Raw genomic sequence first — 26,460 nt, forward strand, 5'->3', positions numbered from 1 at the left:
CAAACGAGGCTTGTGGAAAGTATTAAACGGTAGGCAGCGGCTTGGCTCTGCCCCTGGCATTGCTGAAGTCCATGGGCGACGGTAACCACTCACCATCAGGTGGGCCGTATGCTCGTCTTCCTACAAGGGCAATAAAAAAAAATCAAACTATAATATGTATCGACATAACTATCGGCACATGCAACGTGGCGGTAGTCTAGTTAGCCAGCTTTAAATATTTATTAAAATGTCATTTACTGCCTTTACGAGGTTCTGGTCATGAAGACTGGTGATATCAACCAACACTGCTCGACGCGCATATCGATTCGTTCCGATATTATTTCAATTAATTTTATTTCAATTCAAATTCATTTACACATATACACATCATAGTATATATAATATATCATAGGCCAATATCACAGGATATTAAAATAAAATAACAAGAATGAAGCCCATTATGTACGGTATCTAATTTAAAAAGAAATATTGATATTCTTGAACCATAAACTACCCAACATTAGGTGACCCGTTTGCTTTTCTGCCGAAGAAGTAACTGAAAAAAGCAAAAATAAATCTGCTTCTTTAGCGGGAAAACTTTAAACATAAGTAACTTATGAAATTTGTTATACATTACATTGTTACACATGTCAAAAGATATGGTGAACAAGAGAAAATAATATGAATAATCTGTAAGTTTTTTATTTCGTGATTCAATATTTAATTTCTAAAGATACACGTTTAGAGCTATTTTGCATTAAACGAGTAGGCGCGGGCGACCATATCTTCCAGTAGGAACCTAATATTTCAATAAACTGTTCCCGGTTCCCTGTATTGTAGAATTAAGTTGCCATTATCGCTTTGATTTTAACTTCGTTTTTAAAGCTACTGAAAAGTATAAAACGACTTTCTCATTTTGGCATGATGGCACGCTATATTCAAAATTTCAAGTTTCCCGCCAACAAAAACTGAAAAAAATTATAAGCAAGATAGTTTTATAATATTGTTGAATTTTGTTATAATATTGTTGTTAGTTAGCTCTTATGTTAAAAGGAAAACGAAAGCATACATTTTGGATGCTGTCTTTGTTCACACCGTTAAACCCACAGCGTCAAACAGTGTGGTATGAATGAGTTACTTGAATACATACATATTATAACGCCCGCAAATCGTCTGCGATTAGCTGATGAGAGGAAAACTAGTCTTTGATGGTTTGGATTAATTAATTAATTAATCAAATTCATTAATCATCACCATAGGGCTTAAAGTCGTAAGATATCGTTAAATTAATAATAGTCTCTTTGGGTAGAAGATAATAGTTTTAGGCGGAATCTTCGAGCCACTACTACCTATATATTAAATCCCTGTCACCAGTTCGCAAAAACAGTATCCTCGTGAATCCTGACAGTATGTTGCAAGCCACCACAGAAACCAGTGATTTGAAACCAATGTATCATTTTACATATCTAGGTATATTATTAACTCTTGTGCCAGTGCAATTGAAGCTTAATTTTTTACCGCGTATAACCTATTAGTTATATTCATATGCTACGCTAACTGCTTTCCCGAATAATAAGATTAAAACGATTAACTTGTAAAAAAAAAATTCATCTTAAAAGCTCAAGTTTCACTGACCTTTTGGATGACGACATTACGAATTCCCAACCGATTTCGTTTCCATCGTCGTACGAATCCGAAGTAACTCAGCAAAATGATCATGATGCTTATAAAATCAATCCTTATGGTACACACGATAAGAGCACGTTTCGTCCAGATAAAGGAACTGGAGAATGTGGACCTTTTCGAAGCATTGATGAAATAGGTATGTAAAATTTAGATAGTAAAATAAAAAAAAATCATATTTTTTGGAAAATTATGTTGGGCTAGTCGTTCACAACCAATATTAGAGACCAACAAGGCGACGTAGCTTTACTGGTGGTAGGACCTCTTGAGAGTCCGCGCGGGTAGGTACCCCCCCACCCTGCTTATTTCTGCCGTGAAGCAGTAATGCGTTTCGGTTTGAAGGGTGGGGCAGCCGTTGTAACTGTGCTGAGACTTTGGAACTTGTGTCTAAAGGTGGGTGGCGCATTTACGTTGTGGGTGTCTATGGGCTCCAGTAACCACTTGGCACCGGGCGGGCTGTGAGCTCGTCCACCCATCTGAGCAATAAAAAAAAACCTAAATAATAAAGAAACCGTTTAATGTTTTAGATCGGTTTATAAACTTTTTTGTTATTTTAGTATATTTATTAGTAACAGTTAATTACTCAAGTTGTAGCTTTCCGTTAGGGGCGGTAGGTACCAGTTTTAAGTAAATATATTATGAATAATATATACCTAAAACGTGTTCTTGAACAATTTCTATGACGTGAAGAAATTACAGCGTTTGTTAATAAAAAAATGTTAATTTGGCAAATGACTGGAGATGGAGCGTATTGGTACCCAGCAGGAACGTAATTCATTCATAAGTTTCAAGTTCAAGGTTAGGCATAGCGGTATTAAAATACAATAGATTCTTCCGCTAGTATCGTGCTGTATGGCATCTTCCAAGTGAACCGTTAATGCAGATTCTCAAAAAAAAATGTCATCAACTTTCAGATGAAAAATATCGTCATGTATTTTCGTACCAGCACTTCAATTTGGTTCAGTCAAGGGTGATTGAAAATGCGCTTTATTCAGGTGAAAATACATAATTAAAATTATTTTAACGATTTTATCTCGCGTTCATTATTCAAATATCAACAGGTGACACCTTAGTCGTTCGTAATAACCAAAAACCGTAAAGTAGTTGAAATATCCTAAAGAATAAAATGAAAATAATAAACACAAGATTAAACCGTGAGTTTATCTTTGAAAAATAAAATAATATTACCTCGAGTGAGTGTCGAGTGTGTATGTAATATACTCGACAATACTTATATTCGATAAACAACGTCATACATGTACGTGCGGGCTCGCAAAGTTGTTCCTGAACATAAAAGTAATTAATATAAAATTAAAGTCATACTCAAGTGGGCTTGGCAAGAAATTGATCAGACTGTTTGCTTTTGGTCTTCTTCTTCTCAATCGTGTCACTTTTGACAGAGTGGTCGTGATCGTCATGTAATATTGGAAGGGGCAGACTTGGGGCGTCTCATGATGTCCCGCCATCTTTTCCTGCTCGAGGCCATTCTACTGCTCTCATTTAGGGGACCTCCCACTGCAGTTTTAATTTGGTCGGTCCACTGCATTGGTGACCTCCCGCACGGTCTTGTACCATCAACCCTTCCCTGTACAACGAGGCGTTCTATGCACCGGCCATCTCGTCGCGAAACGTGTCCGAAGAAATCCATTGCTTTTAGTACCGATGTCCTTGCGCTTCCGTTTATAACGACACATTTTGATCCCGATACCACTTACGTGAAGTAGGTACAAACAGAAAAGTCATTCCGCAAGTACCATACCAGTCCCAAGACTTAAATAATTGGCGAATTCAAGCGAATGTTAAGAGGCGGCTTACTGTCCACACCTTCTAAATTTCAGCCGTTTATTTTTGTCAGAAAATAGGAATAATAAAAATAATAAACTTAGAATGAGAAATTAAATTAATCCTATTGCAGACAAATCAATGGTAGTATGTGCCCCTACTGGTTCTGGGAAAACGGTTGTTTTCGAAATGGCTATAGTTCAGTTACTAATGGAGTTAGATGATAAAAATTATAAAGGAGACTTCAAAATTATATACAGTATGTATTTTATTACTCTACCCATTTTGTATATTATTTTGTATATTAAATTATGAGAGTACCCGACGTTAAAAGACGTCGAAAAACAAGAGTCATACCTGATGCTTCAAATTATCTACTAACACGCGATAGATAATTCGTCTTTTCTACCGCGTATATTAAATGCCAAAAGATTTTATATTTTAATGCTCTATCCGACTATTTATCAGAAATAGGTATCATGATGAGACTTTATTTTACTAGTCATTCCCTATCATCCGCCCACAGTAGTGTTTCTTCGTCTTCTTTTCCTACACAACTCTCCTCCGTTTCTTATCTGATGTGGACTTGTGTTAAGTGAATGGATGTGGTTTGAAATTATTTCGTCGTCTTACCTATTTCGGCCGCGACCAAGCTATCCGTTCGTGTTTCAAATCTAGGATATGCCCTATTACGATATAATTGAAACTTGGACCTCATGTTCATACAGTACGTCATTTAATGTCCACATTTCTACAACTTTCATTTTTTTTATTATAAAACCCACAAACAACTGTGATAGTTCATGCGTTAGAAAGATGTTTCTGATAGAAGCCATTTCACAAATACTTCACAATGTATTTTATTTGTTAAACTTTTCTACAATATATGAATAAATCATGGTGCTAATTGATCGGTGTTTATAGTTCACTTAACCGACACGAATGATTTTAATAATAAAGTCATTAACCGACATTAAAACATTTCCCAATGAAACTTATATATTTTTTTCACAAGTGGCACCAATTAAGGCATTGTGCACGGAGAGATTAACAGAATGGTATCCGAAATTTACAAAGCTTGGCCTTCTCTGTATAGAAGTCACTGGAGACACAGATGTTGACTTCTCACAACTGCAGCCATACAGGTACACTCGATGCCATTATGTTATCTATTGAAATAAAAATCTATTTTTGTATGTATGTTTGTGTATGTTTGGCATATGTGCTTTTGTAATTGTGATATTGTTGTCGACATTCCAGGGAATGTTTCTGTCATAGTAACATTAATGTAGCATAGATGGGGCGATTTTTACTGGTGGTAGGACGTCTTGTGAGTCCGTGCGGGTAGCTACCACCGCTCTGTCTGTTTCTGCCGTGAAGCAGTAATGCGTTTCGATTTGAAGGGCGGGGCAGCCGTTGTACTATTACAAGTGAGACCTTAGAACTCATTTCTCAAAGTGAGTGGTGGCATTTACGTTGTAGATGTCTATGGGCTCCGGTAACCACTTAAAACCAGTTGGGTCGTGAGCTCGTCCACCCATCTAAGCAATAATAAAAAATAAAAATAAAAAAGCAGTTTGAGGAAATTGATGTTTTTCATACAACTAGTGATAGTCACAGTGAAAAGTAATCGTGCTTAATTAGTTGCTGAATAAATTACTTAATATTTATATCTTATTTTATCTTATTTCATATCATATCTCATTTTATATCATATCTTATTTTATACGCATAAAAACCCAATGAAGAATTTGTTAAGTTTATTAAATAACTGTAATTACACGTTAACAACTGTCTCAAGGTATTTTTAAAGTTATACGAAACACTTAAGCTTACTGTCTAGAATATAACGACATCATAAACTGTACAAAAGTTAAAAACGCAGCCACTTAAAGAAAAAGAGCATGGGGTGATCACCTTTTCTAAATAGAAAACAGTCCCATGTTTAGAAAATCTTAATTTTTTTTTATAAGCGAAATTCTTTTTACTTTGATTGAGTGAACTGAAAGTGGCACCTGTGACAGAGAAGCTGAGGAGTGCACGTTTGGGATGGTATGGACATGTGATGAGACGGAATGAAAATGAAGTTGTTAAGAGAATGTTAACTATGAATGTGGAAGGATTTAGAGGAAGAGGTAGACCTAAGAAGAAATGGATGGATTGTGTGAAAGACGATATGGGTAGGAGGGGAGTGAGCGAAGAAATGGTATATGATAGAAGAATATGGAAGGAGAAAACATGTTGCGCCGACCCCAGGTGACTGGGAGAAGGGCAGGATAATGATATGAGTGAACTGAAAGTGACCTGCAATGCTTTCCGGCTTGAGGGATGGGACAGTTGTTATATCTCACAATTGAAACTTGGACCTCATGACTCAAAGTCAGTGACGGCAATCACGTAATGATGTCTATGAGTTTCTTCGATCACCGGATGAGCTGAGAGTCCGTAAATTCGTCTAAGAAAGAAATAAATAAAAATTCACAATCATTACACAATTCAAACTCAGGATAATAATAACTACCCCCGAGAAATGGGACATGTTGACGCGTCGTTGGCGCGACCACCGGGCTCTGGTCGAAGTCATCAAGCTGTTCCTAATAGACGAAGTTCACATACTGAATGACGAAACAAGAGGACCTGTACTAGAGACCGTCGTCAGTAGAATGAAGACCATTGAAGTACCGATACGAATTTCTTATTTGCCAATAGTTTTTAATTCATAAAAAATAAAAATAAATCGTTTAATAGCGCTTTTTATGAATGTCCGTTGAATTTTTCATTAGAAATTATAGTTTTTTGGTAATATCGAAAATATTGTTTAAGTTTTTTTTCCTTCCTATGGTGATAGCCTTGAGATGCTATTTCAGCTTCACCCTAACATGTAGGTGAGCTCACGGGGCTCAAACCGGAAGTGTTGCTAACACTGGCCCTAGCAAGAGCAGGGCTTCGCAGAATCTACCACCGGATCGAAATGCGACCCACTGAGAAGATCCGGTGAGAAACTCAGTGGGCTGTGTCTATCTATGGGTTCATTTACTCGTCGAGCCCTTCGTCGCAAGCAACGTTTTCAGCACGTATCAATGAACAATATTCCAAGCGTCGAAATCTTTTGTGTTACAAAATTACAGTCGTCACTGCAAACCGCATATCATATAGAAATTTTAAAGAAGAAACATCAAGTCGTTGATGATTCGAAAGCGTGTCCTAGAATTCGATTTGTGGCGATTTCTGCCACGGTCAGTAATCCGGAAGACGTGGCCGCATGGATCGGGACTGCAGACAAACCCGCGGTCTTCTACAAGTGCGTATCGATTATCTATTCGCGTGTATCGTTACATTATCAACAATCTCTCCCACTCTTTCGTCGGGACGCGGTTTGCTTCTCGTAGAAGAAATACGCAATAACATTGTGTTCTTCGGTTTTAGCGAGTCGTGTACCTAATTAAATTTTACGACTTAACCTTGCGTTTATTATTTTAATTTTATTATGTATTTCCGACGTTTCAAATGCATACTTTACAGTTTTACTACCAAAAAAATTAGACGTTTGAAATTTGAATAGATCTAGAATAAACTTTATTTGTACACCAGATTGCATTAGTATTCAAATATCAACGAAAGACACTTTAGTTGCCCGCGATCACAAACATAATATATTCGTTTGTTTACTTTAAATTAAAACTATCAGCCTCCACTTTCCGAAGTTGGTAACACAGGCAAATAAATTCAGAAAATTATATTATGTATTTTACATAAATAAACGATTATTTTCTGTGTTCTATCATTAATATTTCCACTGACCATTGTTTCTTTTTTTTTGGTGATGGGTACAGATTCGGTGACGAATGTCGTCCAGTAAAACTAAAACGTATAGTGGAAGGCTACCATTGTACCGAAGGGACGAGTATATTTAAGTTCGATATTATCTTAAACTATAAACTGTGGCCTATTATACAGAAATACTACAACGGAAAGCCGACATTGGTGAGAATTGACTAAAATAAACTTTTTTCCACAAGTAGGTATTAAAGTCGAATACAACAATTAAAATTCAGATGAGTGAATTTCTTATTCGTTATTTTGTCTGTCTGGACTAATCTCGACATCGAGACCTCTAAACCGATCCTGAGTCAACTGGCATGTAATTTTTACATTATAACATTTCAAGGTCTCAAGGTATCAAAAGTATAGTCAAATTCCGAATATCAAATGTGTTTAATAAAATTATTGGTTTCGATCCCTGTGTACCGTAGTCAGAATACTAGACTAATGAAGCCATCAAATATTTTAGGATAGTTGAAAACACATTAAATGTCTCACTAAAAAGGCTCACACCTAGATTACTTTTCGTTTTCATCTCTAATTCACAATCAGATTTGGTTACACTGTTCTTGCTCGATTACATATCGAAAATAAATTTAATTTTCAATTTCTGGAACATTCGACTACTGTTTTTTAGAAAATTATGTGTTTTTGCTCTAAATGAAAATGTGAACTCTTTTGGCGTTAAATGAAACCTACGGATATCACGTCACAGCTTTGACATAAATAGGCGGAGCCGTGGTAGCCACTCGTGTGGACTCCCAATACCTTACACGTAGACAATGTGTTTCTTCAAACGACAAATAAGAACAGCTTAAGGCATTATTACTTCATGAAGCAGTTTCAGATATTCTGCAACACTAGGAAAAGCGTGTCACTAACAGCCGAGACTCTATCGCGGGAGATCACGATAAACTTCAACTCTGAGCAGAAAGCTAAGTTGACGGCTTTAGCTTCGAAATTAAAGAATAAAAAATTGCAGGTGCAAAAAATTTGATTTACCGTAAAATAATAATTTAAAAGTATATTTATTTCATATCTCATGATGGATAGCGGCACCTACATTTTGATGACCATGGAGTCTCCGGAGACTACTCACACATGATCTCGTAGGCTGTAAAAAAATATCTGAGAGGTTTTATTACCGCTTAACGCTTGTTAAAGCTTTACGCTTCGTGGCAATAAAACATTTTTTTTTTTTTTTTTTTATTTTTTTTTTATTGCTTAGATGTATGGACGAGCTCACAGCCCACCTGGTGTTAAGTGGTTACTGGAGCCCATAGACATCTACAACGTAAATGCGCCACACACCTTGAGATATAGTTCTAAGGTCTCAGTATAGTCACAACGGCTGCTCCACCCTTCAAACCGAAACGCATTACTGCTTCACGGCAGAAATAGGCGGGGCGGTGGTACCTACCCGTGCGGACTCACAAGAGGTCCTACCACCAGTAATTACGCAAATTATAATTTTGCGGGTTTGATTTTTATTGCACGATGTTATTCCTTCACCGTGGAAGTCAATCGTGAACATTTGTTGAGTACGTATTTCATTAGAAAAATTGGTACCCGCCAGTGAGATTCGAACACCGGTGCATCGTTCGATGCGAATGCACCGGACGTCTTATCCTTTAGGCCACGACGACTTCGACATTATTGTGTATTTATTGTTATCCAGTATCTACATATTATTATGTATAGGACATCACAACGTAAATGCTGTCAACTGCCATGAGATTTGAGGTTGAAGTCCCATAAGCATAACGGTCTGTTGAGTAGCATAACGGACTGTTGTACCCTTCAAACCGGAATCTTTATTTCATGTTAATGGTACCTACCGTTGCGGGCTCCATCCAAAATTCATTAAAAGTTCACCTACCCTCATTCCTTAAGAGCAGTGTTTCCGCACTTGCAGTCTCTAATCCATTAATTTGCACTTGCAGTCTCTAATGCATTAAAATCCATCAAAAGGTCGCCTACCCTCATCCCTTAAGAGCAGTGTTTCCGCACTTGCAGTCTCTAATCCATTAATTTGCACTTGCAATCTCTAATCCATTAATTTGCACTTGCAGTCTCTAATGCATTAAAATCCATTAAAAGTTCGCCTACCCTCATTCCTTAAGAGCAGTGTTTCCGCACTTGCAGTCTCTAATCATTAGCGGCGTTGGCTGTCACCACGCCGGGCTCCTATTCGAAGAGAGAATGTACATTGAGAGCGCGTTCAGAAACAGAGATCTACCAATACTTATTACCACCACCACGCTCGGTAAGTCGATGCTGTAATATCGATGTGATAATATTGTATCTCATAGTTTTGTTACTTGTAAAAGAATCATACAAAAATATTACGTTTGACATATGCAGGAAACGTCCACAGATAAATATTTTATGCGTTTTAGTCTATAGATGGAACAGGCTTTAAATTAGCAGGCAGACTTGAACTTATTGGATAGTAAATATTAACCGTAAAATACTTGATATTTCAGCTATGGGCGTAAATTTACCGGCTCATTTAGTGATCATCAAGAATACACAGCAATACGTTAACGGAGCTTATCAGGTACATTCACAAGTGTTTAATACATATTTTTCTAATCCACTTTTAATAAAAAAAAAAAAATGTCAATCAGAGTCTTTCGCACAGACCTGTGTCTATCATTCCATATTTGTGACGTTCAGTATTATCATACAAACGTATTTATCGTATAATTTTCATTCAATACATTTGTTTTTGTTTCATTTAAACATATAAGTATTTTAGCTAGTATTTTTCCAACAACACCGACAAAAAACAAACGAAACTACACTACACTTTAATCTGTTTTTTTGCGGTCCGTAATGTAACACAAATTAGTTGGGTAAAAATAGATTAGCTGATTTGTGATTGTGCGGGCGAAACGGACTCGAGCTGTTTTCGCCCATGGTTCTGTCGTACGCGCATTATTAAAACCATTCATAGCTTGGAAAATAGTGTAGTATTTCTATCTATCAATCTATATATATAAAAATGAATTGCTGTTCGTTAGTCTCGCTAAAACTCGAGAACGGCTGGACCGATTTGGTCTTAATTTATTTGTGGAAATCCAGAGAAGGTTTAAAAGGTAGATAAATATGGAAATGCTCGGAATTAAATAAAAATAACAATTTTATTTTTCCTTTGATGTGCCCTCCATCGGACGGATTCCTTTTGTTTCTTTTAAGTTTATTTTATACAAAAGTTTAGGTCTTTTATTTATCGATTGAGGCACTACGAAGTCTGCCGGGTCAGCTAGTACCGCATAAAATTAGTAAATTTAAAGAACACTAGACTCTCACATATTTCTCGTAAACTCTAATGTAATCGAATCTCTCTAAATCTATAGATTTTTTTAAAATCGTACACATTTATAGGAATACAGTATAAGTACGGTATTGCAAATGGTCGGTCGAGCTGGACGACCGCAATTCGACACCGAAGCGACCGCCGTCATAATGACAAGACTTGCCGATAAGGTGAGTCCTGATATTAATTAGCATTAAGTATATTATATGTGTACTTCATTAGATGAATGTTGATCTCACATCAATAAAAAATCATTGTGTTGTCAAATTCAATATTCCAAGAATACTTATGTACATATTTTTATTACTAACCAATGAAACCCGGTAACCCTTTACGTTGACTATCGATAATGTTATGAGAAATATCGTAAGTTAACGGTAGTATAACAAATACCTCGCCGGGAGTGCCATCAACAATTGTATTTTGTCGTCCGTACTGCCAAAAATCACTGGATTCATCCAGTTATATTTTCTGTCACGTACAATCCGGCTTTGGAATTAACTCCCCTACACGGTGTTTCCTGAGTGCTATGTCTTTCTTCGAACGAGATTTGCGCAGAGTACTCTACTACTACTCTAGAGTACAGGCAACTACTAAGCCGTGCCGGCATTTCTGATTTCCATGAGCGACGATAACCACTCACCACCATGTCTGGCTCATCTACATCTATGGCTCATCTGCCTAAAAGTGCATTAAAAAAGATTTATATAAAATTAATATCTTAGGAACGTATAAAAAACAAACGTGTGTATACACAGATGTACATACGAAATATCGGTTACTATGTTTTATCTGGATTCTAGAAGGTGGAGAATGAAACTTATTAATTTAATTTTTTTATTATGTCAAACAAATGAAAGCAAGTTGTGTATATATACGCACAGACAATTAGAGAATGGATTTTGTAGGAAATTTTGCGAGTTCCGTGTATATTAAAATCACGGAATCCTTATAGCCTCATTATAATTATTTACCTATTGGCACAATGTAAATAAAATTTATAAATTCGATCAACTATAATAGTAGTGTGTACGCACAAAAACTCAAAATGGTCATTACCCGGAACACGATACTATCCCTTAGGGATGTATGAATTTTATCTCTACTAGTATTCGCTCAGCGATCATAATCAAAATCATAAACAAAAACGCTTGACAAAATATAATACTTATCTGTTTTATTTTTAAAACAGGTATTAAATATATATATATTTATTATTTCTCAGTGAAGACTTTTCTTTACGATCGATACATGGCAAGAATCGTAGACTATTATAATTATTTAAAATCTCGAATACCTTATAAGGTAAAACACATTGTTAGGTAACACGGTTTGATTTCTCAGTACCACTGATTCGATTAGGTTTGGCACGGTACAATCATGTGTTTCGATTTCAATGAAAGTATACTAATAGATATATCTTACTTCAATGTATTCTGATCTTCGACTTTTAGTAGTGCAATGAGCTACGGCCCTCTTAACATTAAACTGTAATTCGAGACCACAAAGTGAACGTTCCTATACCTTGCCATTTGAAATTAGTTATTAATGATAATGCAACAAAATTAAATTCGAGTCACAGCTATTCCATCTTTCATACATGGCAGTCATTATACAGCAACTGTAGTAGAAATAGGCTAACGGGAAACTAATTCCTGAGGACTTACAACTTGCCATACCACTAGTATTATGAAGAGCAATAATTACGTTGTGGTGTTTTGCCCTAACAACAGATTTGTGAACTCGAGCCATTCAGGACAAAAAATAAAACAAACAAAATAATATAAAAATCGTTTATCAAAATAACGCTGTTAGTATACAGGAATGAGTAACTAATGCTAATAGTAATAGTAAAATTGTACATAATGTGTTTGCATTACTTAATTAATTCCAAATGACCTTTAGACCTGAGAATATTCGCAAGCCTTATGAGAAGTAATTAAAAAGATCTAAATTAATCGCAAATTTGGTAACATATTTCGTAAAACCAATTGTTTTAAAACCCTGAACTGAGATCGTTGGCCTTTTACACAAAACAATATGCATTACATTATTTTCGATTGAAATGATGGACTAGACTTACGCAGCTATTTTTTTTATAAAACCCTTATTAATATATCATTTATTAATTCGTAACGGGCAATGAAATGAAAAATAATAATAAATGAAAGTGAAATAACTCGAAGAGTAAAAAATGATTGAATCTCGCGATTAATTTGGTGTGGTTTTAGATTGGCCGTTTTACTTGTTTAATAAACAGAGACCACAAAATTAAAACGCTCTAGACTAATAATTTTAATAAACAAGAAAAACACTATCACTGACATTATGCCTGAAACGAAGTTAAGTTGCAAAATTGTTAGTTAAGTAAATGACTCGAAAAAAAAAAATTTTGAAAATAGTTATTTTCTGCTATTTTCGGTATTCGGAAACAAAACACACAAACAAGCCGGAAAACATCTTGCTGAAACTTTACTTTCCTTGACCGAAGGGGTTAGCGTTACTATCGAAACTGATTTTGGGTACAAAGCCACTGTCGCCTTGTACTGTGTACTCGACCGTCATGAGTCTACCGTCAGGAAGAAGCACTCGATACCCCCCAACGACTTTGCCTTCAGCGTCACCGACTTCGTTCGCGCCGAAGTACAATGTCTTCTCAGGATCTTCAACGTCGTATTTGTATTCGTACTGTGAAAAAAAGTGAAAAGGTTATAATGACACTATACATATTTAGATATGACACAATAACCCAGAAAGTGCCAATAATCGGCCAATAAGTATACTAACTATTACAGCTCTAGACGATCCCAACAAAAACATGGTACATATTTAATTTGGTTACAAATAAACATGTCAGTGAAAAAATACGAATACTAAGGGATTTTAAAAATAATTGTAGTAGATATTTCAATTTATCTTTTTACGAAAAAAAGATTGGGCCAAAGGCAATTGTTTGGCTATAAAAATAACTTAAACTGTTTTTGTATGATTATAACAGATTAAACTTCCAAATAGATCGTATGTGCCAATGGGACAAGCTTTATTAAAAGTTACCCCCAGTGTCACAGATGTTATAAAACGAACAAACATTACAAATTCAGAAACCTTCCCTAAAGTACCAACATGATTGAAGTTTATGATGCTATATGTTAATATTATACATTCAAATATGAGATTAAACCGTAACACCGTTTTTAATATGTCCACCCCACACAAGAATATGTCCACACATAAATTTTCGATGACTCGAACGAATTCACATCAGAACAGCATTAATAAATCTCGCGTTAAGATGTATCAGTTTGATTAATCTTATTTACTGCCGCGATTCTACTGAATTCCTTGCATACTAAATGTAGTTTTTGTCAGCGTTTATGCGGCAATAATTCCTCATTCTTGTGTCGTTATCATGATTTAAGTGGACTTTGTAATTTGTAATTATGACTGTGCTTTAAAAATATGACGCTTGCCTTAAGTCTGATGAGACTACATGAGGATAAGAATTAACTTTAACATTACAATATTTAAAAACATTACAATATTTAAATTATTAAATATTGTAATGTTTTTGTCAAAGTCGTCTTAAGTTTTAAAACAAAAGTAGACAAACTTGATACGGTGTCCGGTCGTCAAGAGGGTAAAGGTATAGATAGGGTAGAAAATCAAACAGAGATACTAAGTATTATAATATCACACCAATAACACCAGGATTATATCCCGGGTTCCCCAGCGTAGATTGTGGCTTTCCGTGACGTATATGATATCAACTAAGAGGTGGTAATATCACAAACTATATATATAACTCGCTTGAAAATTCCATGATTTCAATTTAAAGACGTCTTTACGTGAAAACTCGTTTATAAATCCTTTATATTGGAGGATAATTTTACTTCTTAATAACAACAAATACTATATACAATTCATCTTGATAACAATCTTTGTTAATGTAAAACGCATAAAGCCAATTAGATGTATCCCAAGGTTTTAGGTTATTACATAAATTTACTGGAGTTAGAGAGTTGGGTGTGCCCGCCCGCACGAAAAGGTACAACGAATCTGTATATTTCCGCAATGTACCAATTATCCATTTCTCTTTAAAAAATAGGACAGCAATACAATTGAAAATTTTAACTTAGCATATTTGAATTAACATAAAGAGATTGATTTTTTTTATAATTAAAACCTTCATAAGTCCTGCATATTCTTTAAAAATCGAAAAATACTATGTTTCGACCAGTAGGTAAGTAGTAATGAGTTATATTATTTAAACAAGGAAACTTGTTTCTTGCTTTACTAATTAAATTATTTTTAATTTAACATCAACATTGTAAACGAGATTTCATGATAACGCAAAATTACGATGAGTACTTATAATAACTACACATTTATATCACAAAATGTACCCAGTGGTATTGAAACTACGATTCAATTTATTGAAACATAAGATGCATTATTAAATGAGGACCAAAATCAGTAAAATTTTAGTTATTAAAATCTTCAGTAGTGTATATTCATTACTTTACCCTGTTTATTAGGCGCAGAATTTCGAGTGTTTGAAAATCATGCTGTATCTGGCCATTTAAATTTAATTCTAAATCTCCTATTCACAATTCAAGAGACCGAAACATGAATTATTTAGTTTTAGTAAAAAATTAATTTATTCATGAACCTATCATACAGTCAGTCAATCAGCAAAAAATGATGACACAGTAAAAATAATTTTTAAACAATACAAATTTCGTAGTTTGGTTTGCTGTTTTTTTTTTTTACAAATTGCCTATTTTTTTAGTTTACCAATAGTTCCAAGAGTCTGTGTCGTGTACGAAACTTGGCATCATTATTTAATCAGTAACAATCAAACGAGCTACTAAAATTTTCCTCTAAAACGTGAAGTCCGGAATATCCAATCGAATGTCAATAAGTAATTATTGTCTTGTGAACTTTTGTCGAAGATTGTCTCAAGATTTATTACTGAGTGATTGTCTTCGGTGGCCGCATTATGAAACAATGATTTTCCTCTAGTATCACGACTACGATTCCCTTGTATAATCTACACGAGAAACATCCGTGTGCTTCTGACGATTATTTGATATTAAGTAAAGGTTATTTTTTCGATTTTTTTTATCACGTTACAGTTTATTAATTATTAATAAGTGCGAATAAATAATTTGAAGATTTAGTGCATATCTAAATGAATACTGAATATCATAAGCCTACACGAAAATAAACGGTACTAGTAAACTCAAGTACGCTACATCGTAACTCAAATGTCTGGCTTTAAAACAATTGTGCTCGTCAGGTCAAAGGTACATCACGATTGTGAATTATTGCCTGCACATCGCGTCCTTGACGTCACCGCAGCCTCTGTTAAACACATTCCAGGTACTAAGGGATTTAACGACAATGTGCACTACGTGAATAAATAAAATTGCCAGTACATATTCCGTTCTTATTCATTAAGATTTCTGACTATATGCTCTCTGTGTATGGAAAAATTGAGACAAAATTGATCCATAAGCTATTTTCCACTGCGTTGAGATTGCAAGACTTAATTTTTTACTGCAATAAAATGCGTACTTACCGGCATAGGGGGATACTGTTCTTCTTGTAGCGCGGGTGCCGCAATCGATTGTCGTACGCTCACGCATACTAACAGCAGAGCGCATGCTAACCACTTTGATATACTCATCTAAAAAATAAAATAAATGATTACGATGATTACAGCTTAAGATAAGCTTTAAGAAATTTAGAAATCAGTGTCATACTCTCGGAAACAAATAAAATATTAATTTAAAAGATACTAGTGAAGCCCAGTCAAGCTCTGCTTGTTTATTGTTAATTGTACAAAAAATACCGATTTCCTGAAATTACTCTCCCGCCAACGTACATAATAGCATTATGGCGGAAACCTTTCCTGGAGTGCCAACAACAACCGAACCAAATTATATCACAATCGGACGAATAGATGATGATGATGGACGAATAATTTATTCATAGACAGAAAATAAACAATCATTTTATATAGATAGATATCATTATAAATATCTAAAATAAAAATGGATGGATTTTAATAACAACTCCTTTTTTGCATCATGGCGGCACGCGCTTTTAATATTAAAACTAAAAAGAAGCAGTGACCGTATTCTTGAAAAACATTTTGAAAAAAAAATAACAATCGCTATGATTAAAAAAAACTCTAGACATTGAATATATTATCTTCTGACAGGAAAAAGAAAACTTTACAAAAATAAGTTTGAGACAGGATGAAACGAATTGGGTTTTTCAAATTAGCATATTACAAATTTTATTGGTCATATCAGTTTACTGGAAACACGATCACATAAATTTGATATGTATTTTAAAGCCTGGCTTTGTCCATAACTTAGACCTTTGCCTCGATATAAGACCAACAAAAGAAACGAACAAATTCTAAATTTAAATAATACGACCCGCCCTCGCTTCGCTTCGGAAACATTAAAACACAAAAAAAACAAAAAAAAAATTTAAAAAAAATTAAAAAAAGTAGCCTATGTTCATCAGGGACAATGTCGGCTTCTAATAGAAAAAAAATTTTTCAAATCGGTCCAGTAGTTTCGGAGCCTATTCGAAACAAACAAACAAACAAATCTTTCCTCTTTATAATATTAGTATAGATATCAGAACAATAGAATACTTTGATGCTCGCTTTTAGGACAAAGCTTCGTTCGTCTTCAAAGCGGAAAAAATGTGTTTTTATTATTTATGTGTATTCTATTTGCCTGTATATCAATACAGATAATAAAGTTGACTATTTAATGAATAAAAATAATAAATTATTAAGCACTAATGTATAGTAAAATAAAATAAACCAGCGTATTTATAAATTCAGTTTGGTCTGTCCGTTTGTTTGTTCACGCACATCTACGGAATTACTAAACGTATTTTCATCTAGTTTTGACAGGTAGAAAGGGTAGTGCAGAAGAATATATAATAGACTTTGTTCATTAAAATCTGATATCGCAAAAAAGTAGTCGTAATTTAAAACATTTTTTAGAGTAGAAGAAAATAATATTATTACCTAATACAAAAGTAATTGTCTGATATGTTTTCACGCTATTAATTTTGACGTGATTCGAATTGGAAATACTTTTGAACCCTGACTACCTTCATGCCACGCGGGTGAAGCTACAGGCAGAAAGGAGTGCATTATAAAAAAAAACATTTCATCGTGTAAAATGCCTGATAAATAAATAGGATAAATATTTGTATAACACTATCAAAATTGAACAAATCATAAGTAATAAGGTAATCAAAAATAAACTGTCAATAGCCTTCTCCAAATCCAAATATTGTAAACTCATCTTTAGATCTCTGACACGGCTCGATAAAAAAGGAAAAGCTAAATTTTATTTTAAAAATACTGCCATATGTGAGAAAAGAAAAACTACACTACAATAATAATTTAATATACTTAATGACAAAAAGTACAGTTCACGCAACCGGTAGGTATTGTTGTAACATTAATCAATCTACATAAAATAGACGGGGTGCTGTTAGCGAGATTGATTTGGCCTTTCGTGATCAATCCTATAGGAAATTAGTTTGTCTCCCACCGCCTCGCAGACATTTGATTGCATATATGTATGTAGATGTTTTTGTTTGGGAAATGCAATTAGCGAGTTGTGGTGTAATGTTTATATCCATGGCTAAAAACAAAAACGCAATCGGATGTGTGTATTGTATTGTCTATACTGAGCAGGAAAAGTGAAACATTTCTTTCAATAATATTTTAAACTGTTTCTTATATTAGAGCTTAGCATTAATATAATCTAGTTACATGTTAATCTTGTAAAACTGAACTAAATGTTATATGTTAAACTAGCTTTTGTTCGCGACATCGTCCGTGTGGAATAAATAGTTCATAAATAATGTTTTATTTTAGAACAAACTTGGTTAGCATAAAAAACGTTATAGTGAGCCAACCTTAACATATAGACATGTGCTGTCGCGGACTGTTTTTAGATATTTCAAAGGTAAACAATTCTGTCATACATTATGTTAGCGAAACTTTACCGTTACTGCTGCGCAGGCAGCGGAAGCTCTCAAAAGGGAAAAAACCCCAATTTTGGAACATTTTTTATTGGCGCTCCGCTTGTATTGGCCTTAGCGTGATGTTATATAGCCTATAGCCTACCTCGATAAATGGGCTAACACTGAAAGAATTTTTCAAATCGGACCAGTAGTTCCTGAGATTAGCGCATTCAAACAAACGAACTCTACAGCTTTATAATATTAGTATAGATTATTCATTTAATTACTACACTGTAATTGATTTAATAATGACCACATAAAGAGACTGGACTCAAATTTGTTTTTTTAGAATTCCACTGAGAATTCGATCACATGTCTCAAGCAGGGTGACGGAATTCACGTTGCACAGTTCACCTTTCTATGCACAAAATAGGTATATGGTAAAATATTTATATATAATAGAACTTAGAAAGGTACTTTAGTTCCTCTAGTAAAGTGGTGAAAAGATATAGTGATTAAATTATTCCAAAACTTTTTTTGTTAGAACGACTCCACTTCGAAAATTCACTCTACAAAACGAAAAAGGTCAACCCTTTAAATTTATTTTATGAGGGCAGTATCAGTAACATTTTCTTCTCTGTTTATCATCAAACTGTGCTAGTTTTTAGTGCCTAATGACGGACTCTAGGTTTATTAATGACAAACGGCTATCATCATCATCATTTAATAGTTTTCGCAGCGCACGCGATGTAAAGAATATTTTAGGTAATTTTTTACACTTTGGGTTACATTATTGGAGTTTTAGTAAGGATCTCTAATAATTTTTAAATTTTTAAAATGGATTATAGCCTATGTTACTCGGGAATGTGTAGCTTCCAAACAGTGAAAGAATTTTTCAAATCGTTCCAGTAGTTTCGGAGCCTATTCAATACAAACAAACAAACAAATCTTTCCACTTTATAAAATTAGTATAAACAAAAAAAAATCGAAACAAATATTAACCTTTTCCCCAACATTACCAGAAAAAATGTCAATAAAAAAACATAAGAAAGAAAAGGAAAACATAAAGTGAATCGAAATCTTGAACGGTCAGTGCTAGTAGTCGAATTTCGAACACGTCTCCTTAAATTAAACTTACACTTAAGACGAACAAAAAGGCTTTCCATCCTGAGGATTGTTTATCATCTCTTTAGGAGTTTTACATAAGGAACGTAAATACCTTTATACCATTTTGTTACACAGATAACGACAGTTTTAAGACATATATTAAGAAAATACGCATCAAGTTAACCTGTCGTAAAATAGCGTCTAAAACATCTCGCTTTACGGGCTAATGATCAATTTAGTTGGTCATTTACGTTATGATTTGCCTTTTAAATGACTTACGATCATAGTATTTTTATATTTCAAGGACTCAATTATGAAATAATGCGTAGTTGCGCGAATTTGATTCTATTTTTATGAAAAATAAATACGAACGTAAACTAGTAATAATATATAATACTAGCGACCCGCCCTCGCTTCGCTTCGGAAACTGTAATTTATTATTGATTTCTCCACTATTTAATGGATGTTATTATACATATAAATCACTCTATCTATTAAAAAAAACCGCATCAAAATCCGTTGCGTAGTTTTAAAGATTTAAGCATAAATAGGGATATAGGGACAGAGAAAGCGACTTTGTTTTATACTATGTAGTGATTAATAAAAGTAATAATAAGAACGCCCATATTGGAGAAGTTCTTTTTTAACTTTTCCGTCTAAATACTATAGTCGAAGTTTCTTAAATAGCAGCAGATATTATATTTCAAAAGTAGATACCAGTAGGTACGAAATTTCAAAAAAAAAAAAAAACCCAAGAAAACAAGTAAAAAGTTAAAAAAAAAGAAAAAAAACAATATAATAATAAAATAATACGATAATCTATCTCTAATTAAGTTTATAAATAGGTATCTTAGGACGATTGTGGCAATTCTTCTATTTAATTCAATTCAATGTTGTGAATTTTAAAGAGCATCAAACGTACCTAATATCAATTCTTAATAGCACACATAACTTACTTGATTGAAATTGTACACAAATATATAAAAAAAAACGGATATACAAAGTCTTATCCTATTAGATATTTCCATGTTTTTTGCTTATCGCTCACGTGAAACTATAAATTATTATGTTGACATCATGTCAACATTTGATTGTCGTGAGAAAACTCACAGAATCCGGCGCTCCCGAGATATAGGAAGAAATTGCATTAGTGGCGACATGGTGTTGTGTTTGCTTGCTCAATTTTCTATGATCGTTACTGTGGTAGGTGCAGTTAGTCAATGTTGTCACACGTTTTTTGTAGTTCGATTTTGTTATTTGTTTTCATGTCTCAATTGATGTTTTAAATGTGGAATAACATATCTAATAATAAGCGAATAAGCGAAGCGAAGGACTTCCGACATCTCTTAGGTGTTTGGAAAAATATATCAATGCTTAGACTATCTGGTAACATGGAATGTTTATTGAATTCAATTATAATGTTAAATTCTTCTATAATTTTTCAAATATTTGACAAGTAAAAAAATTTTTTAGATCTCCCTATTGTATAAGATAATTAATTAAAAAATAAGTTAATTGCTTCTGTAAATATCTCAAAAACCATTCATAGAGCCTAAACCTTGAGCAAAAATTTATTCACACGGCTTAATTTAACGTGTCACTTGTGCAAGATCTGGTTTATATTATTTTATTGTTTTAACTACAATGCTTACCTTAGATATGACACGATAGACACAACAGTAACACTACACTTAACAATCGTTAGACATCGACCGTGATCGTTGTAAGAGTGTGAGACGAATGTTATCGCGCCCCGGCTTCTTCCAGTACTTATATACGCACCCCACGGATCCCTGCTTCACCGGAGATGCTGTAATGTCGCGGACGCCCTAACCGCTGACGCGATGTGTGTCCCTCAAGCAGAGGTCAGCGTTCGGTGATCGGTGCGATACGTCGGTCACCGTAACATAAGATCATTTGCGCGAATAATTTGTATATTTTCATACCGATAAATTTTAAATTAAAAATTCTGTTGAAAAAAAAAGAAATGAATGTTTCATAGCTTAATTGAATTTATGATTCAACTGAAACAAAGGCATTCATTGTACAACTGTTCAGACATTTACTACTTCAAATGAGTTTTGCAGAGAGTCCTCACCTGTAGGCAGCGGTTTAGCATTGCTGAATTGGCGACAGTGATCACTCACTATCATATATGGGATAAGCTCGTCTCTATACGAATGCAATAAAAAGATTGATATTTTTTCTTTGCTTACAATAGTACATGTTTACACATTTTCAAAACTCAAATGAGGGATACTTGTTTGAACAATTTCATACCATTTGTTCTCGTCTGATATAAGGTAAGGTAACCTAGGACTAATCGCTGTCATCAATTAAAACATACATTTTATTCATTGCGTGTTAAGATAACCAAACATTGGTTTTGTAATAAAATGAGGCCTTTACCGACATTGTATCAGTAATTATTTCATAATGCAAACACTGCGTTTGCTTCTCGGCTATCAACAAATTAAAATATCAAATTATGCGACCGTGAACCTTTATTTTAATTATGGAAGTCTCGCTCGCGTGAGTAACGAATTTTAAATATAAATGTATTTCCTAATTGTTTTACTTGTTTTTATTCGTAAATTGGTCATATTTGATGAAACAATTTGTGAATGGGAAAATTAACCACGAAATAAAGTTTGCCAAAATGGTATTTATTACAGTTTTCAGAGAACATTCAGTGAATGCAAATTCATAGTAATGGTACATTGTGTTAAGACGCAGTACAATTCAATTCGTTACAATGTAGGGCAAGCCCTCTTCCTTGTGACTATCCTAGCATCAATGGTGAAAGCGTTTATCAGTTGTCATTCTCAGATCACGACGAGGAAGTATACTGTAATATGCATAGATAGGCATGTTTTATAGATGTAAATCGATTTTAATATCGTTAAATAATTGTAAAGGCGAATGTAAGGTAAATAAATAACAAATAACATTTATTTCCAAAAAAATGACAATATATTAGCAGTAAAATATGTTTAACAAAATTACCCAAATAATATTGAAGCAAATAAACATAAATTAAGAGGATACTTTTAAAGTTCATAAAAATAATAAAACAGGAATTAAGATGCTTATTAAGTACTTTGTGTACAAATAATGGATACCGAAAAGATGTCACCTTAGACATTAACATAATATAAGAATCGTTTGGATGTAGAAAATAAAAGGTTTTAATTTATTAGTGCTCTCGTATTATTTCGGAAGTAGGAGCATCAAAAAGAAATATTTAATCAAATCAAATTATCATGTCGCGTGACTTTTTTAAACTACTTCTTAGCGGTTATTACATATACTGTTGCAAAATTAAAAATCCTTTAAAATCACGTGTGAAAGATTCATATCACAGTGGTTTATTTCATTGAGTGTTCACCTACTTTTGACATTACCTACACGCGAAGAGCAAGGTCTCCATTTAATAACATAGTAACTGTGAAGTATGATCACCATTTCGATAAATACAATCTATTATTTTCATTACACTTTGTGTATTGAATTAAGTGATAAATTATACAATAGTATTACAGTTCACTTTTTATGTATGACACCAATTCTCCCGCGCGTCCACAATTACAAAAATATTAAAATTATGTAATTGAGAAACTAAATTAATGAGAAATTCATTTTAGCAAAATACCCGATGTTATTTAAAACGTTAAAATTTGCTCATGGCTGGGCGTATTATAAGCTCACACGGGTAAAGTTCTACCATCCGGCTTATTATCTGCCACGAAGCAGCCGAAGGTGACTGCATTCACGTTGTCCCATACAATGATCTATTTAATAAAACGACGAGACTATTTTTTATTATTGCATAGATGGGTGAATGAGCTCACGACCCATCAAGTAGTATCAAGTATCAATATATCATCAAACGGTTACCTTAATTTATAGGACTTTAAATGCCGCCACCCCATTTGATACGAATTCAAAGTCTTAAACAGGTGACCTATGTTTTGAACTGGAACGTATGAATAATTAAAATATGAAATAGGAAAAATAGTATAAAATTACCCGTTTAGGCTCAAAATACGACCTACCAAACATATTTTAGCAGTCTTGTTAATAAAAACCAATTGATACCAACCATTCTGTTCTCAATCGTTTGCGGAACGAATAATTAATAAGTTTCTTGTCTTGTCCGAACTTGTCGACTTTATTTATTATACTTGCTAAAACTATGTTATTCAAAATATAAAAAAATTTTTAATGTATTCAGACCTAACTTACTTAGGCACCTTTCAGATCTGGCGATGTGGGTAATTGTTAATTGAAAAAAAAAAAGGAAATGAGTTTATTTTTATATATTTTCGTCAAGCGACAATATGATGACGAAACACCGTATTGCCCATTAAGCTAGTAAAATTCCATGTACATGAATAAAACAAAGCAAAAAAGTGACTTGTCTAATCTGCGCTATATCATATAACTATGTATAACTGCAGTAACCTCAGAATATGATATTCTTTAAGCACGGTCTTGAACTTGGCTTTAAGTATTGATTACTGAGCTCATATTTACTTTATCTTACAAGCAATAACGGCCATCAATTAATAGATTTGTGACATTCTGGTTTGAAAGGTGAGTCAGTATTAAACTAATAAAAGTCAAATTTTGAGATACTCGCATAAACAGGTCAACTTATTTACATTAACGACACATCGACACATCAGGTATAGGCAAAAAAAAAATTTAGAATACATTCATTATTTCGTCCTCCGCTATTCAAAAAAGGATATTTGCCTATCGCGGTAATAGCTGAGTGTTGTAATTTGAGCTCATGTTTGAGAGAGTCGGAGGCCTTGTTGATGTCTTCCGAATTGGCATTCCGATAGTGAAATTCGTTCGAACGATAAACTTAAAAATTTTTTTTTGTTAAAAGTAACAATTTTACAAAACTAATCTGTGAATAAAGTTAAAGTATGTATGAAACACTGGTAATTATAAAAATTGGATTAAGGACAAAATTTGGATATGTAATCATTAAAGAAATTCTTATAAAGGAATAGTTTGGTGTGTTGGTGAACGATTACATTTTATTTAAGTGGAAAAGTCAAAATGCCATTATTTGCATTAGCCTCTTACAAAACACGAAGCTTATATCTCTTACGAGATTCGAGAACGATTCACGATCTCAAAGATAATCAAGAACCTTTAGAATTGCATTTGAAGTAAATACAAATACTAAAATAAGCCGTAAGATGCTTTTATTTTGGGTAATAGTTGTAATGGATTACATCAAACAAAGTTCCGCTTTTCTAAAGCACCTTCAATTGCAACGGGTCGTTCGTTTGACTCATGAATAGATTTTGTACATAAACAAACATTTTGTGTTTCTGGTGCAAATTTGTTTTCGTTATATTCAGTAATTCTCGATCTTATGATCGCGTTTTCGTGTTCTAACAAGATTTTCTCTCGCATAAGTGCTCTTTTGGATAGCTCTACTTTCGATATCTTCTGCCACAATCGAGTTAAACCACAAGTAGTGGCCATAGCATTAACGACTAGCGAATCATCTGATTGTTGTTTCCGAACATTAATCTGTGACTGTGTTGGTGAGTATGGGTCATTAATACCAAAAGGCAACACTTTTTCGCGTTGTGTTTCAAATTTACGGCATAAAGCAGCAAGACGAAGTATTTTTTCAACTTTTTTATGAGCCGATTCCAGCCATTCTACTGCATCATCAGAATCTCGCACCAATTTTGCCAATTGTCTCATATCGATTGCGACTCCATCGTACAGATTTTTCTTAAGACGATGACAAGCAGCTCTATGTCTATTTCTACGATCCCTAAAAACTGCTTGCTTGGTCCCGGATTCGTAAGCTGAAAGTTCTGTGCGAAGGCGCTTGAGCATTCCATCACTATTTGCAATTTTCTTTGCCTGAGATGCAATAATGTCGGCCATTAAATTTTCTTTAACACGAAGTTTACGTACCTGCTTTTGATTATCAGCTGTTTCTATGACGTATTGCTTAAGCACTGCTTTGTAATCGTCCCACATGTTACTATAATTATTTTCTAATAGGGCCCGTAAGTTTTCGCGTTCACTAGCATAGTTGTTTCTGTCCTCATCTTCTTTTACTAAATTTTCTCCTCTGGTAGACCAAGCAAGCGCATCGGAAGTAGTGTGAGCATGATATAGTAACAACTGAAGATGTGATTCTGCACAATCATGGTCTGTTGAAATTTTTGCTGCATCGACTTCTCCAGATTTTAAAAGTGCACCAGTTCTACTATTGTTCTCTATTGACATCCCGTCCAAATCAGCAAGAAACTTAATAATCATGGTATCAATTGTGTCACAAAAACTAGCAACAGTTCTTTGAAATTGATCATCCGCTATGTTCATCAACTTAATAATGTACTTTATGAGGTGATCTTTTTTATCATAAGCCCGTTCAAATGTATGCCACATGATTTCAATATCTTGTTTAAATACTGGCTCTTTAATCTTTAGCATTATTTCCTTCCAAGTTTTGTCTATTTCGCCTTTCTTCATCGCCTGTGCTGCCATTTCTCGTTGTAATTCCTCACGTTTTATTTTTTTTCGTGCCTCAGCCTCAGCTTTTAATTTTTGTAATCTCTTCGCTTCTTTCTTAGCCCTTTTCTCTGCTTTACTTGGTGCCATTTTTATTTTTATCTTTTATTTATTTTTAAAGAGATTAAAATTAGTGTAAATATTTCAGTCTCTTTTTTTTATTATTTGTAGCATAGAACGTGATTTCTTACGAAATT

General features: G+C 33.9%; 3 protein-coding genes across 3 annotated transcripts in view; 1 reads left to right on the plus strand and 2 right to left on the minus strand.

Annotated features, from left to right (window-relative positions):
* The first annotated feature begins 660 nt into the window (after positions 1-660).
* LOC149502497 (uncharacterized) overlaps positions 661-26,460 on the plus strand; it is a 37,272-nt gene continuing 11,472 nt past the window's right edge. Inside the window, exons 1-12 of the mRNA XM_089729061.1 lie at positions 661-671; positions 1,599-1,801; positions 2,577-2,657; positions 3,578-3,703; positions 4,460-4,589; positions 5,951-6,122; positions 6,573-6,745; positions 7,278-7,428; positions 8,114-8,248; positions 9,412-9,532; positions 9,753-9,826; positions 10,657-10,758. Of these exons, the coding sequence (XP_089585187.1) occupies positions 661-671; positions 1,599-1,801; positions 2,577-2,657; positions 3,578-3,703; positions 4,460-4,589; positions 5,951-6,122; positions 6,573-6,745; positions 7,278-7,428; positions 8,114-8,248; positions 9,412-9,532; positions 9,753-9,826; positions 10,657-10,758 (1,479 nt within the window). The remainder of the gene's footprint in view (positions 672-1,598; positions 1,802-2,576; positions 2,658-3,577; positions 3,704-4,459; positions 4,590-5,950; positions 6,123-6,572; positions 6,746-7,277; positions 7,429-8,113; positions 8,249-9,411; positions 9,533-9,752; positions 9,827-10,656; positions 10,759-26,460) is intronic.
* Positions 12,368-21,517, minus strand: CPH5 (cuticular protein hypothetical 5). Its single transcript, XM_089729062.1, has 3 exons — positions 21,358-21,517; positions 16,170-16,277; positions 12,368-13,276 (listed from the first exon to the last, which is right to left on the minus strand). The coding sequence occupies exons 2-3, from the start codon at positions 16,275-16,277 to the stop codon at positions 13,061-13,063; spliced, it is 324 nt and encodes a 107-aa protein (XP_089585188.1). The 5' UTR covers positions 21,358-21,517; the 3' UTR covers positions 12,368-13,060.
* On the minus strand, positions 24,959-26,397 carry LOC149502499 (dynein regulatory complex subunit 2). The gene has a single exon (XM_089728942.1). It carries the CDS (start codon positions 26,351-26,353, stop codon positions 24,959-24,961), a length of 1,395 nt encoding a protein of 464 aa, XP_089585068.1. The 5' UTR covers positions 26,354-26,397.

Source organism: Bombyx mandarina, chromosome 08 (assembly GCF_030267445.1).
Source record: "Bombyx mandarina strain Sakado chromosome 08, ASM3026744v2".
Lineage (NCBI taxonomy): Eukaryota > Metazoa > Arthropoda > Insecta > Lepidoptera > Bombycidae > Bombyx > Bombyx mandarina.